Source organism: Heterodontus francisci, chromosome 3, assembly GCF_036365525.1.
Source record: "Heterodontus francisci isolate sHetFra1 chromosome 3, sHetFra1.hap1, whole genome shotgun sequence".
In the NCBI taxonomy this organism is placed as follows: domain Eukaryota; kingdom Metazoa; phylum Chordata; class Chondrichthyes; order Heterodontiformes; family Heterodontidae; genus Heterodontus; species Heterodontus francisci.
In genome coordinates, this window is record NC_090373.1 from 92,051,159 (window position 1) to 92,065,480 (window position 14,322).

At 41.1% G+C, this 14,322-nt stretch overlaps 1 protein-coding gene across 2 annotated transcripts in view; it reads left to right on the plus strand.

Moving 5' to 3' along the window:
* The window catches only part of LOC137358419 (ammonium transporter Rh type A-like), a 44,601-nt gene that overhangs the window by 11,181 nt on the left and 19,098 nt on the right, over positions 1 to 14,322 (plus strand). For both annotated transcript variants that reach the window (XM_068024383.1, XM_068024376.1), the window contains exons 3-6: positions 594 to 744; positions 6,966 to 7,113; positions 8,471 to 8,637; positions 10,386 to 10,523. In XM_068024383.1, coding sequence (XP_067880484.1) covers positions 594 to 744; positions 6,966 to 7,113; positions 8,471 to 8,637; positions 10,386 to 10,523 — 604 coding nt within the window. The remainder of the gene's footprint in view (positions 1 to 593; positions 745 to 6,965; positions 7,114 to 8,470; positions 8,638 to 10,385; positions 10,524 to 14,322) is intronic.

Here is a 14,322-nt window from a genome sequence, read left to right on the forward strand (position 1 = left end):
CAAGTTATTTGCAGTTTTCGGCTGTATACAGATAGGATTGACTGACACAAGACCAGACTTGTCCAATAGAAATTGCTGCCTAGACACTATTTCAGCCACAGGCACTAATTTTAGTGGGAAAAGCCTTATTTACACTCACACAATGCTAGTAAATGTACTTCACACATATATAATTAACAAACATCTACCACCAAGGAATTCAAACAAGTAATGGTCAAAAATCATTTGCACACACTGCATTCATTTTACCAACAGACTCATAAAATGGTTAATTACGTATACATACAAATGTGGGTATTGAGATCACATGCCAAAAGATGGTGTCTATTATTCATTTTTATTTACCAATCAGAAATGCAATAATCCATATCTACCACAAGTAGCTAGTGGCTAACATATTGGCACTGCACTAGACATGGATTTGATCTGCAATAATTTACATTCAACTAATTATAAGCTACACAACGACAGCCAGCTAAACAATAAGTATTGAGTTAAACAGTAACCATTGTCCACCAATGACATTGAATAACTATTGAACAGAATTTAGAACATAAACAATGGAAAGTAATGTAAATATTATTGTTCTGCAGCTTAATTAATGCAGACTTCAGTGCAGCAACAGTCCTGATTTCATTTGGAGCAGTGTTGGGGAAGACCAGTCCAGTCCAGCTTCTGATTCTGACTCTGCTTGAGGTTACGATATTTGCTTGCAATGAGCATGTGGTTACTGGTATCTTGAAGGTATGTATGCCTCAACTTTTTGAGAGACCGAGCCAAAATGTCAAGGGTCACAGTGCAGGTCATGACTCAGGCTGAAAAGAAGATTAGATAAATTGGGATTAGTAAGGACATGATGGACGTATCATTTGGATTTTAGAAAGAAGAAAAGATTGAGGGATAAGGAGTTCCACAGTTTTGAGGACTTGGAAAGAAATGAGTTAAAATGAGGGATTGTCAATGAGTCTTGATGCCATCATAGTGAGGATGAAAGGAGAAAAGATATACAGGGAAGCTTTGAATGAACAAGAGAGGAAAATCCCCAGTATTCATAATGAATTTGTACAATAGCTCAATCAGAACATCTGTGTATAGATCAGGATTCAACATAAGGAAACAAACCTGTCCTTCATAGCACTATTAAGAAAGAACTTGCATTTATGTGCCTTTCACAGCCACAGGACATCTCAAAATGTTTCAGAGGCTTTTAAATATTTTGAAGGGTCGTTACTATTGCATTGCAGGAAAATGTGGCAGTCAATTCACACACATTAAGGTCCCACAACAACAGAGAGAAATGACCAAGACATTTTTCGGGCCTCAATTTAATGTCTCCATTAAAACAAAGCACAGAGGAATAGCAAACAAAAGTGTTAGGCATCTATCCGTAATTCTCAACAACAATAATTTCTAATCCAATGACTCTTTAGATTTTGTTACCTCTCAGGCAGATCATTGGAGTAGAATGTAGGTATGCCATGTAGAAAAAGTAATACCAAGGAATTACAGGATAAATAGCATTCAAAGTAATATAAAAACATAAGTGAGAGGTTTTGAGAGTAAGCTGTCCCAATGGGTGGGAAGATTGGATAATTAAAGTTAATAACCAGGAAATTGAGTTGGCAGCTTCTGGACATATTGATCTTGGTGCCTGATTCCTCAATTTGTTTTAGTTTGGATACACTGACTATAAAATTTACACCATAAAATACAATTGATTTAATGCAGTACAGTTTAGAAGAGTTCACTCTAAGAGAATGAAGGACAGGTTTACAGGTCAAATTTTAAAATCCATCAATATTGCATTCAAAGCATGAAAACTGCTTAGATCACGGCATTGTCTTTATATCAGTAGAACACTTTAAGCTATGGCTGCCCTTCTGGGATTAAGGCACTGTAATTTGGATACTTGTAATTTATATGGCAAAATGATTTGCCTGGGTTTACATAATTAAAAAATTCCCTTTTGGTGCTTTTTTAAAAACATAAAAGTATTTCCCTTTCTTGCAATTTAAAATTTAGTGGTTTAAATTGAGTAATGTATTTTGGTCGGAGGAATGAGGAGAGACAATAAAAACTAAATGGTACAATTAAAGGGGCGCACGTACACAAATCTTTGAAGCTGGAAGGATAAGTTGAGATAGCTGTTAAGAAGCTATGGGATGCTTGCCTTTAAAAACAGAGACAGCCCATTGGAGATAGATTGGGAGGTGGGAGAGCTGACAATATGGCAGTGGAAGATGTCAGGAGAGGAGCGTGATGTCATCCTGCTGCCATGGCATATTGCCAGTGGTGGGAACCTTAGCAGTGCAGCTGCCCACTAGGTGGCCAATTGACTCACAATGGTATAATTAAGGGCCACTTCCAACCCCTGTCATTATTTTACCCACGTCAGGAGGGCCCTTTGCTGTGTCGGGAGATCACCAGGTTTTTTTTATTCATTCATGGGATGTGGGCATCGCTGACTAGGCCAGCATTTATTGCCCATCCCTAATTGCTCTTGAGAAGGTGGTGGTGAACTGCTTTCTTGAACTGCTGCAGCCACAGGGCTGTTAAGGAAGGGAGTTCCAGGATTTTGACCCATTGACAGTGAAGGAATGGTAAATATATTTCCAAGTGAGGATGGTGAGGAAGTGTGGCTTGGAGGGGAACTTGCAGGTGATGGTGTTCCCACGCATCTGCTGCCCTTGTTCTTCTAGGTGGTACAGGTCACGGGTTTGGAAGGTGCTGTCAAAGGAGCCTTGGTGCTGCAGTTCATCTTGTAGATGGTACACACTGCTGCCATTGTGCATTGGTGGTGAAGGGAGCGAATGTTGAAGATGGTGGATGGGCTGTCTATCAAGTGGGTTGCTTTGTCCTGGATGGTGTTGAGCTTCTTGAGTGTTGTTGGAGCTGCACTCATCCAGGCAAGTGGACAGTATTCCATCACACTCTTGACTTGTGCCTTATAGATGGTGGACAGGCTTTGGGGAGTCAGGAGATGAGTTACTCACTGCAGAATTCCCAGCCTCTGACCTGCTCTTGTAGCCACAGTATTTATGTGGCTGGTCCAGTTCAGTTTCTGGTCAATGGTAACCCCCTAGGATGTTGTTAGTGGGGGATTCAGTAATGGTAATGCCATTGAACATCAAGGGGAGATGGTTAGATTCTCTCTTGTTTGAGATGGCCATTGCCTGGCACTTGTGTGGAGTGAATGTTACTTGCCAATTATCAGCTCAAGCCTGGATGTTGTCCAGGTCTTGCTGCAGATTGACACCGGCTACTTCAATATCTGAGCAGTCCCAAATGGTGCTGAACATTGAGCAATTACCAGTGAACATCCCCACTTCTGACCTTATGATTGAAGGAAGTTCATTGTTCAAGCAGCTGAAGATGTTTCGGCCTCAGACACTACTCTGAGAAACTCCTGCAGTGATGTCCTGGAACTGAGATGATTCACCTCCAACAATCACAACCATCTTCTTTTGTGTTAGGTAGACTCCAACCAGTGGAGAGTTTTCCCTCGATTCCCTTGACTCCAGTTTTGCTAGGGCTCCTTGATGCCATACTCGGTCAAATGCTGCCTTGATGTCAAGGGCAGTCACTCTCACCTCACCTCTTGAGTTCAACTCTTTTGTCCATTTTTGGACCAAGGCTATAATGAGGTCAGGAGTTGAGTGGCCCTGGCGGAACCCAAACTGAGCATCAGTGAGCTGGTTATTGCTAAGCAAGTGCCGCTTGATAGCACTATTGATGTCTCCTTCCACGATGATCGAGAGTGGACCGATACGGTGATAATTGCCCGGGTTGGATTTATCCTGCTTTTTGTGGACATATAGCTGGATAGTTGACTGTGTTGTAGCTGTACTGGAATAACTTGGCTCGGGACATGCCTATTTCTGGAGCACAAGTCTTCAGGACTATTGCCGGAATGTTGTCAGGGCCCATAGCCTTTCCTGTATCTAGTGCCTTCAGCCATTTCTTGATATCACATGGAGTGTATCAGATTGGTTGAGGACCCCAGGAGGAGGCCAAGATGGATCATCCACTGATTGTTGCAAATGCTTCAGCCTTGTCTTTTGCACTGATGTGCTGGGCTCCTCCATCATTGAGGATGAGGATGTTTGTGGAGCCTCCTCCTCCTGTTAGTTGTTTAATTGTTCATCACCATTCACGACTGGATGTGGCTGGACTGCAGAGCTTAGATCTGATCCGTTGGTCGTGGGATCGCTTATCCCTGTCTATCGCATGCTGCTTCTGCTGTTTGGCATGCAAGTAGTCCTGTGCTGTAGCTTCACCAGGCTGAAATCTCATGCTGCTCCTGGAGTGCCCTCCTGTACTGTTCGTTGAACCAATGTTGGTCCCCTAGCCTAATGGTAATGGTAGAGTGGGGGATATGCCAGCCATGAGGTTACAGATTATGGTTAAATACAATTCTGCTGCTGCTCATGGTCCACAGCGCCTCATGGATGCCCAGTTTTGAGCTGCCAGATGTATTCGAACTCTATCCCATTTAGCACAGTAGTAGTGCCACACAACACGATGATGGGTATCCTCTTACAGAATATGGGACTTTGTCTCAAGGACTGTGCAGTGATCACTTCTAGCAATACTGTCATGGACAGAATCATCTGTGACAAGTAGATTGGTGAGGACGAGGTCAAGTAGGTTTTTCCCTTTTGTTGGTTCCCTCACTACCTGCCGCAGATCCAGTCTAGCAGCTATGTCCTTTAGAACTCGGCCAGTAGTGGTGCTACTGAGCCACTCTTGGTGATGGACATTGAAGTCCCCCACCCAGAGTACATTCTGTGCCGTTGCTACCCTCAGTGCTTCTTCCAAATGGTGTTCAACATTATGCACTGATTCATCAGCCAAGGAGGGCATGGTCATCAGCGGATAGTTTGCTTGCCCATGTTTGACCTAATGCCATGAGACTTCATGGGGTCTGAAGTCAATGTTGAGGACTCCCAGTGCAGCTCCTTCCAAACTGTATACCACTGTGCTGCCACCTCTGGTGGGGCTGTTCTGCCAGTGGGACAGGCCATATCCAGGGGATGGTGGTGATGATGGCGTCTAAGACATTGTTTGCAAGCTATGATTCCGTGAGTATGACTATGTCAGGCTGTTGCTTGACCCGTTGTGGGACAGCTCTCCCAATTTTGGCATGAGCCTCCAGATGTTAGTAAGGAGGACTTTGCAGGGTAAACCCTGGCAGCCTTCCAGCAGGTTCCAGGCAGGGGTTGTTCCCTCCTTAATGGGCGCTCCATGGCCCATGGAGGGGCCCCCGAAGCAATGGCCAAACCTGCGCCCAAAGTGCTGCCATCGTATCTACACCACACCACCACCACCCCCACACCTCCCCCCTCCATCCCCACCACAATCACCGGGCCTGTCTGCCTGGCCTCAGCTTCCCCTAAGACATTTACCTCCTCTTTGAGGGCAACTTACCATTGAGGCAGTCTCATCCTGGAGCTGCAGCCTCAGCACTGGCCATTGTTAGCAGTGGTGCTGCTGAGGCAGCTGAGCCTCCAGCCCCCTGATTGGGTCGGTACCGCTTGGGGGCGGGCCGCCGTCCTCACCCCAGCGGCAGCCTGTTAATTGGCCAGCAAAATGCTGCCCCAGGGTCCCGCCATCCGCCAAAGCAAAGTTGGCCCCCGTTTTCACTCCCGGCAGCGGAACTTCAACTTTCCCAGATACATTCCACCCAAAGAAAGGAAGTTATGCCAAATCTTTAATAATTGGGCCCCAGCTGGAGTAGTGTGGTCAATTCTGGGTACCACACTTTAGGAAGGATGTCAAGCCCTCAGAGACAGTCCAGAGAAGATTTATTAGAATGTTGCCGGGGAAACAGGACTTCAGTTACGTAGAGAGATTAGAGAAGCTGCGATAAAAGCAAAATGCTGCGGATGCGGGAAATCTGAAATAATAATAGAAAGTGCTGGAAATGCTCAGCACTGTTCTGATGAAAGGTCACAGACCTGAAAGGTTAACTCTGCTTCTCTCTCCAGAGATGCTGCCAGACATGCTGAGTATTTCCAACACTTTCTGTTTGTATTTTATATTAGAGAAGCTGGTGTTGTTTTCCTTAGAGCAGAGAAGGTGAAGGGGAGATTTGATAGAGGTGTTCAAAATCATGAAGGGTTTTGATGACTAAATAAGGGGAAACTGTTTCAAGTGACAGGAGGGTCGGTGACCAAAGGACACAGATTTAAGGTAATTGGCAAATGAACTAGAGGCAAAATAAAGAGTTTCTTTTTAGTGTAGTTGTTACGATCTGGAATGCAATGCCTGACAGGGTGATGGGAGCCATTTCAATCATAACTTTCTAAAGGGAAATGGCTAAATATTTGAAGGGGAAAAAATTGCATTGCTATAGGGAAAGGGCAGGGGAATGAGACTAATTGGGATAGCTCTTTCAAAGAGTTAGCACAGGCATTGTGGGCCGAATTGCTTCCTCCTGTGCAGTATTATTCTACGATCCAAAGAAAAATATTGTGACAAGATGCTTGAGTATATGCAAATATTTTATGAATGCACTGAAGAAATCACAGTGACAAAACTAATAAAATTCTTAAGGGAAAAGCAAAATACAGTGGATCATGGAGATCTGAAATAAAAATAGAAAATGCTGAAAATACTGAGCAGGTCAGACAGCATCCGTGGAGGTCATCAACCTGAAATGTTATAAAAGCAAAATACTGCGGATGCTGGAAATCTGAAATAAAAACAAGAAATGCTGGAACCACTCAGCAGGTCTGGCAGCATCTGTGGAAACCTGAAATGTTAACTCTGTTTCTCTTTTCACAGATGCTACCTGACCTTCTGAGTATTTCTCGCAGTTTCGGTTTTTTATTTCAAAGTTCTAAAGGGCCTGTGGATAAGTTAGGGGTACAAAGGCAGCTTTTCATTTGGTTAAGGTAATTTGGAGTTGTATGCATTTTCACTGATCTAGATAAAGTAACAGATAATATTTGGGTCTTTTATAGGCCAAAGATGTTGGTGCATCAATGACTATTCATGCTTTTGGTGCATACTTTGGTCTGGCTGTTACTCGTGTCCTATACAGGCCAGGTTTGAAAGGTGGCCATGAAAATGAAGGATCTGTGTACCATTCGGATTTATTTGCTATGATTGGTAAGTTAAAGCGCACAATTCACGGTAGCTGTTTTATAAAATAATCGAGGACACCTAGAATATAAGATGCACAATTTGCACTAACTAGCAAAAATCCTATTTCTGATCTACTGCTTTGCTCAACCCTACCTCTACAATCTCCTCCATGCGTCGTTCCGTCCCAACTCTGTTGCCTAAATTTTAGAATTCTCATAATCGTGTCCAAATCCCTCCATGGCCTCATCCCTCTGAATTTCTGTAACCTCCGAGTACTCTGCGCTCCTCCAATTCCTACCTCTTGTACATACCCCACTTCCTTCATCCAACCACTGACAGCCATGTCTTCAACTGTCTAGACCCTAAGCTCCGGAATTATCTCCCCAAACCTTTTTGCTTCTTCACTTCTCTCTCCTCCTTTAAGATGCTGCTTAAAACCTACCTCATTGACCAAGCGTTTGGTCACCTCTCCTAATGTCACTTTCTTTGGCTCTGTGTCAATTTTTGTTTGATTACACTCCTCTGAAGTACCTTGGAACATTCTACTACAGGAAAGGGACGCTATAAATGCAAGTGTTCTTGTTGTTTATCTTTGATAACTTCAAGTGTGGTCCCAGAAGTCTATACATATTGTATTTCAAACATCTTAAGACCCTCTAATTATTTATTTTGTTTTAGAGTTTTTAAATAAATGTTGTGTTCATTATGGTGAGGGATACATGAGCTGAAGAATGGAACACTTCCATTTTAGTTAGGCTGTGTCAGCATCCAGCACTTCCAGAACAGGATTTGAAGATTACATGCAGAATAATAGTCCCCCTATTTTAACCTAACAGTGTCTCAACCCAAACCTCAGAAGAGTGCCATCTACTACATCAAAATATGATGTTTATTAATTTCCCACTCCACAATCTTGCAAGATTGCTAATTTAGTGCTAATTTGTACCAAATTAGGGAATTTTGTGTGCTGTAGGCCCATATTCTCTGCAAACGGAATTGATACTGCCAAATTAACCTCATATAGTCTGCAGACAGAGAAGACTTTTATGCAATCTGACTGAACTGGGTTTCAACCCAGATCCCTACCAATCATTTATTTAAACAATATTTATGAACTTAAGTAATGAATCCTTAATTTTTTGGTTGGAGGGAGTGTTTCTAGATAGTGGTGACAAAACATTTTACACAATCATGTGATGCCCAATACTAAAAGTGCATCTGCTGTTCTATTTTATTGTATTTTTTAATATAGATGTATTAACATAAGCAATTAATCTTCAGTCTATGAACGTAACCAATAATTTTAAGATTTCTATTTGCCACATAGATCTTTTCTTAAAGCCCCAATATATAACTAGAGATTGTTCTAAATATTTTATAGGTACTCTCTTCTTATGGATGTTTTGGCCAAGCTTCAACTCTGCCATTGTAGAAAGCCCTGATGGGCAGTACAGAGCCATCATCAATACCTATTACTCATTGGCTGCATGTGTGCTCACTGCATATGCCTTCTCTAGCTTGGTTGATAAGAAAGGAAAATTGGACATGGTGAGAATGAATATTTTCATATTTATTATTTTCATCATAATTACTGATTCTATTTTGCACCAGGACATCATATTAGTCTTCTCCAGTTAGGGCAACTTCTGATACAAGAATTTCTTTGTTAATTGACTCATAGAAATTATAAGCTGGATTTTACCAGCCCTCCAGCACCAGGGGTCATGGCAGGGAAGTCCACAAAATACCTCCAGGAAAGGCCTACAGGGGCCTCGTGCCGGGAAGGCACCACCCCATATCACCAGCAGCGGCGAGACCTTGTGGCACTCCTGCTGCTCGGCGATGGCAACTTTATTTAAATACATATACTTATCTTAATTAATGAATAAATATTTACCTCGTCATACTGGCCGTCCCACTGCAACTGCCAGTTGCCGGAACTCCTGCATCTTCGGAACTCCATTTGGAGATCCGAGGCAGACACTGGTGGGGAGGGGGGAGGAGTTAAGTTTTCAGGGCGGGGATGGGGAGTTGGGTGAAACCTTCCCGATTGGTCTAGGGGGTGGTGGGAAGGGGTAAAGGTCAGAGTTAATAAAGTTTGGGGATTGGGGGGAAAGGTCGGGATCAGGACGTCGGTTTTTTTGGAGGGTGAGAGGGCAACTAATAAACTGTTTATTCATTGGGGGGATGGGAGAGGGGATAGAAACTTTTAATAACTTTTTCAGGTCCTGTTAGTTTAAAAAATTAAATTGGACTGAAGGGCTGGAAGCCCTTTAAAAATGGTGTTGTGCCTGCGCAGTGGCGCCGGACGCCATTACTGGGAATGGAGCGCCTGCCCCCTCCATGTCATTGGGGGCAGGCCGACCGCCCCGGCCATATAAATGAGCCTCCGCGACATTTTCTCATGTGTGTGCCGCGCCACTTATGAAGCTCGGTGCCGAGATTGGCGGCGAGCTGGAAAAATTCATGTTTCCATTTCTATTATTGCTTGAAGTGAGAAACCTCAGCTGTTGATTACCAAGAGGAGTCATTCCATTTATAGTAGTCACAACAGCAAATGTAATCAGGGGAACATCCCACTCCCGCTCAGAAAATTAAATCCTAAATCCTAAACCTTGCTGTCATTCAAATCTGCAAATCTGCTCATCATAGGCTGAATTCTGGGAGTTTTTGGCATATCATTAGTTTCAATATTCCCTTGTATTAGTCTTGCAACAGTGCAGCATTCAGTATTCAATCTTGGTGAGTTTGGGAAGGGAAGGATTTGGTAGATATGAATCCCTGTCTGGGTTGCCAGGTGATAATTTCTAACACAAGACTAACGCCATTCCAGCTGAAGATGAAACTTCTGTGGAATTTACTTCTGTTGGACTTCAGTTAGACTTTAAATTTAGCATTAATAGTTTGTAGTTTTCAGTCATGAACTTCACCGAGCATTAATACACATGATGAGGCAGTGCCTCCAATGATTTTTTAAAAACACATCAATGTCAACCTCCTAATTTGTAGACTAATTAAATCCATATAAAGAATTTAGATTATTTATGTTCAGGCATATAATCTTTAATCCTGTTCTTAGATATTCACATTTTTATGGTGTTAATTAATATTGTAGTTTTTGGCATTTCTTAATCAAAGAAAAATAAATCTGACAGGCACTTTTTCCAAAATGATATCCTTTAAGGCAACCCTTTCATCTGATTGACTCCTACAAATTGCACTGATTTTAACATTTGTCAAGTAAGTATTGGTGTGCTGTTTCTCAAATGAAGCTTTGTTTGCTTTCCTTTGCACAGGTTCACATACAGAATGCTACCCTGGCTGGTGGTGTAGCTGCTGGAACCTCTGCTGACATGATGATCTATCCCTTTGGAAGTCTGCTGATTGGGTTTATAGCTGGAATAATCTCCACAGTTGGATTTAAATATCTGACAGTAAGTTTTGACTTTTGCATTATTGAACCTCTGTTTTTAGGGAAACATCTATTCTCGCCTTGGCTTGGTACCAATTGATCAAGGTGAAGATCTGTCTATGTATAAAACCAAAGAAGGAAAGAGTAAAACCCTATATACATGAACAATGTGCAACACAATTCAAAACATACAATCTCACCAAAAATTTAAAACTAATTTTCTCTTTAAAAAATATCATTAAAATTGTGCATTTTTGTAAACTTTACACAGATATTTTCTTGTAACATCTAATTTTAGAAAAATATAATTGCAATTATAACAGCTGCAAATAACATTTAACATCATTCCAAACCTGCTAAATAGCCAATTAAATAAACAAACAGATCCACAACCATTTCACAATGGTTACATTTTAATTCTGATATTAGTCCAGAAACTGCTGGAAAAATAATGGTGAGTTCACGGCGCCTACCATTAATAATGTATAAAAAAGCCAGCAATTTGTAGGAAAGAGGAGATAGGCCATGATTTGCGAATTGCCGCAAATTGCTGGATGATTTGCGCCGCTCCACCTTTCGTCTCTCAAAAACAGGAACTCACTGTCAGTCTCCCATGAATGTCAGAGTTCCTGGATTTTCACTGTAATTACAAATGAAACTTATTGCAAATATCTAGGGCTGGTATTTCATTTCATAAGGACCCTGTTTATGACATGAATTATGGTCCTGACATGATACTGAACCTCGGAGGCCCAGAAAGAGAATTGAAACTTTAGAGCCTCACTCCTGCAGGTAGTAAATTATTCAGAGTTTTTTCACGTTTAAAATGTTTCAATTTTTTCTTGCTTTTCCTTTTGCTCTCTCTCTTAATCTGGTCATTCTTTCCCTCTCTTTAGTTCTCTTTCTAGAATTAGAATTAGAACATTACAGCGCAGTACAGGCCCTTCGGCCCTCGATGTTGCGCCGACCTGTGAAACCATCTGACCTACACTATTCCATTTTCATCCATATGTCTATCCAATGACCACTTAAATGCCCTTAAAGTTGGCGAGTCTACTACTGTTGCAGGCAGGGCGTTCCACGCCCCTACTACTCTCTGAGTAAAGAAACTACCTCCAACATCTGTCCTATATCTATCACCCCTCAACTTAAAGCTATGTCCCCTCGTGTTTGCCATCACCATCCGAGGAAAAAGACTCTCACTATCCACCCTATCTAACCCTCTGATTATCTTATATGTCTCTATTAAGTCACCTCTCCTCCTCCTTCTCTCCAACGAAAACAACCTCAAGTCCCTCAGCCTTTCCTCGTAAGACCTTCCCTCCAAAGCAGGCAACATCCTAGTAAATCTCCTCTGCACCCTTTCCAAAGCTTCCACATCCTTCCTATAATGCGGTGACCAGAACGGCACGCAATACTCCAGGTGCGGTCTCACCAGAGTTTTGTACAGCTGCAGCATGACCTCGTGGCTCCGAAACTCGATCCCCCTACTAATAAAAGCTAACACACCATATGCCTTCTTAACAGCCCTATTAACCTGGGTAGCAACTGTATCTAATTTAATTCTAAATTGAAGTTATTTATGACTTTAACCCCTTATAGGGACTAAACCAAATCAGGAGTATGAATCTCCCTTAATTAAGTTCAAACCAGACAAATTCTTATAGACATTTATTTGGGTCCAAAGAATTGAACTAGTTTTCCCTCAAAGAAAGAAAACTAACAGAGAATATTACCATCTTTCAGATAGCCTATTTTTTAATAATTATGGCTAAGTCATAAATATCCCAGATATTATAGGGTCTGGGAAACTCTCTTCTATATGTATCTCTCCACTTAAAGAGACACAGAGAGGGGGTTCTTGTAGTTGTATACAGAATACTACATGAGACGATTTATTAACTTTTATATATTTATTTAATAATTGAACATGCAATACACTTTTAAGTGGATAAGTATATCACAATATCAAATATTACGAAGAGATGTAACACATAATCTTATTTCTAACATAGAAACCAAAAGTTTAACCTTGCTAATGTGACAGCAAAATATCTTAGAATATCCATCAAAATTTCAAGTAAACTTTTATCTTAAATTCCTCGTGTATCCCATAGGGTGAGAAGTATTGAGGAGGATTCAACACTTCTAATTTTAGCTTCAGTTACCCTTATGTTTATACTGTTTCTAAGATATCATCTGACCTTTCAGCATATAGGTGTTACCTTTCTGTGTGTGTTTTTCCTGCTTTCAAGACCCATATATGGGAATATTATTAACTAACATCACCACTTAATGTTTTGCTGGAATTCCCCTGCTCTTGAAGTTTGTGAGCTTTTATCTGGTCAAAATATTTATAATTGGCTTTATTTGACATCTGTTTTTGTAAGCACTTTTCTAGTTTATTATTTTATTATGTACAATTGACTTTTAATGGTAGCTTGAACTCTGTGAGTCAATCTGTCTATTTTTACAAACAGTATCAACTAATTAAATTTATGGCTCCGTTTTACACACAATGTGTGTTTCCCCTCCAAGTCCCTGGCAACAGAAATGCTGAAATGGATTTCCCAACTTCAAAGGTGTTTCTGGTTCACATTTCATTATAACAGGGTCCTTGAAATTCTAACTCTACCTTCTTAAAGGGGAATTTCAGTGAGTCTTGAAAACTGACCATTTATTCAATCTTTAATTCTAAAAGGTATAATATATTAACAATATTTAAATTCTACCTAATTAAGCCTATTATACCTATATTCCATCACAAAATCACCTTATTTTCTTCTATCATTTTCTCTGTTTCTTTATCCTTAAATTTCTTTGGTTAAGGAGATTAACTGTTGGCCCCATCATTTAGAAGGTCCCAGATGTCCCGTTGATGTCACCATATTATCAATTTACATTTTACAGAAATTTGCAGCAAAAAAAAACGACCTGAAAAGATTCCAATTCATGACGCTTGTCATGAGATGCCATACTCCATCAAATTCTGGCCCATTATTTAAAGCCTCTGTTGCTGATTTCATGAATTACACTTAGATATTTACAACTATTCCCGATTGACTATCAAGGTAACCTCTATTGGTTCTTTCACCAATAAGTCATGACATAAATTAGGGTAATTTTAACCTAACCCATTCAGCTCGGAACTGATTGGATCAGCTGTGGATTTTACACTCACCCAATTTTACTTTACATTAACTTTAAAAAAAATCAAAATGCCTTCCATCACTTTTATATTACATCCAATGACAAACACAGTAACACTAATTTTCTTTTCATCAAATATGGTTCAATTACTTTCTTTTTTATGTGACTGAAAATGAAGGAGACAGGGAAAAAAGGATGGAAATACTGTTCTGTAGCTTTTATTCATAGGTCCCCATGCTTCCTTTTGAAACATATTGGTGTGTGATTAGTGTCAGCTAATGAAAACTTGTTTGCAGGTTCATTTAAAATGGGCAAGGAATTTCCAATGTGCTGTTCCCACTCCACTGTCTTAACATCACTGGAACTGCAGCGGAAACTTCATTTACATGTGTAAACAAAGTCTGTTACACTTCTAGGGCTGAATCTTGCTAACGATGATCAAACCCTGCTGCCAGGGCCAAAAGCAAGAGTCAATTCACGCTGATGGGCATGTGGGACCCTGGGGCGGCATTTTACCAGCAGCGGCCAATTAACAGGCCCAATCAGAGTGCCAACAGTTTAGCAGCTTGACTGGTAGCTGTGGCCACTGCAGAGGCTGCAGCACAAGGAAAAGAGCACCTCCATGATGAGGTGTCCTCGAAGAGAAGGTAAGTTGCTTTGAGCAAGCCGGG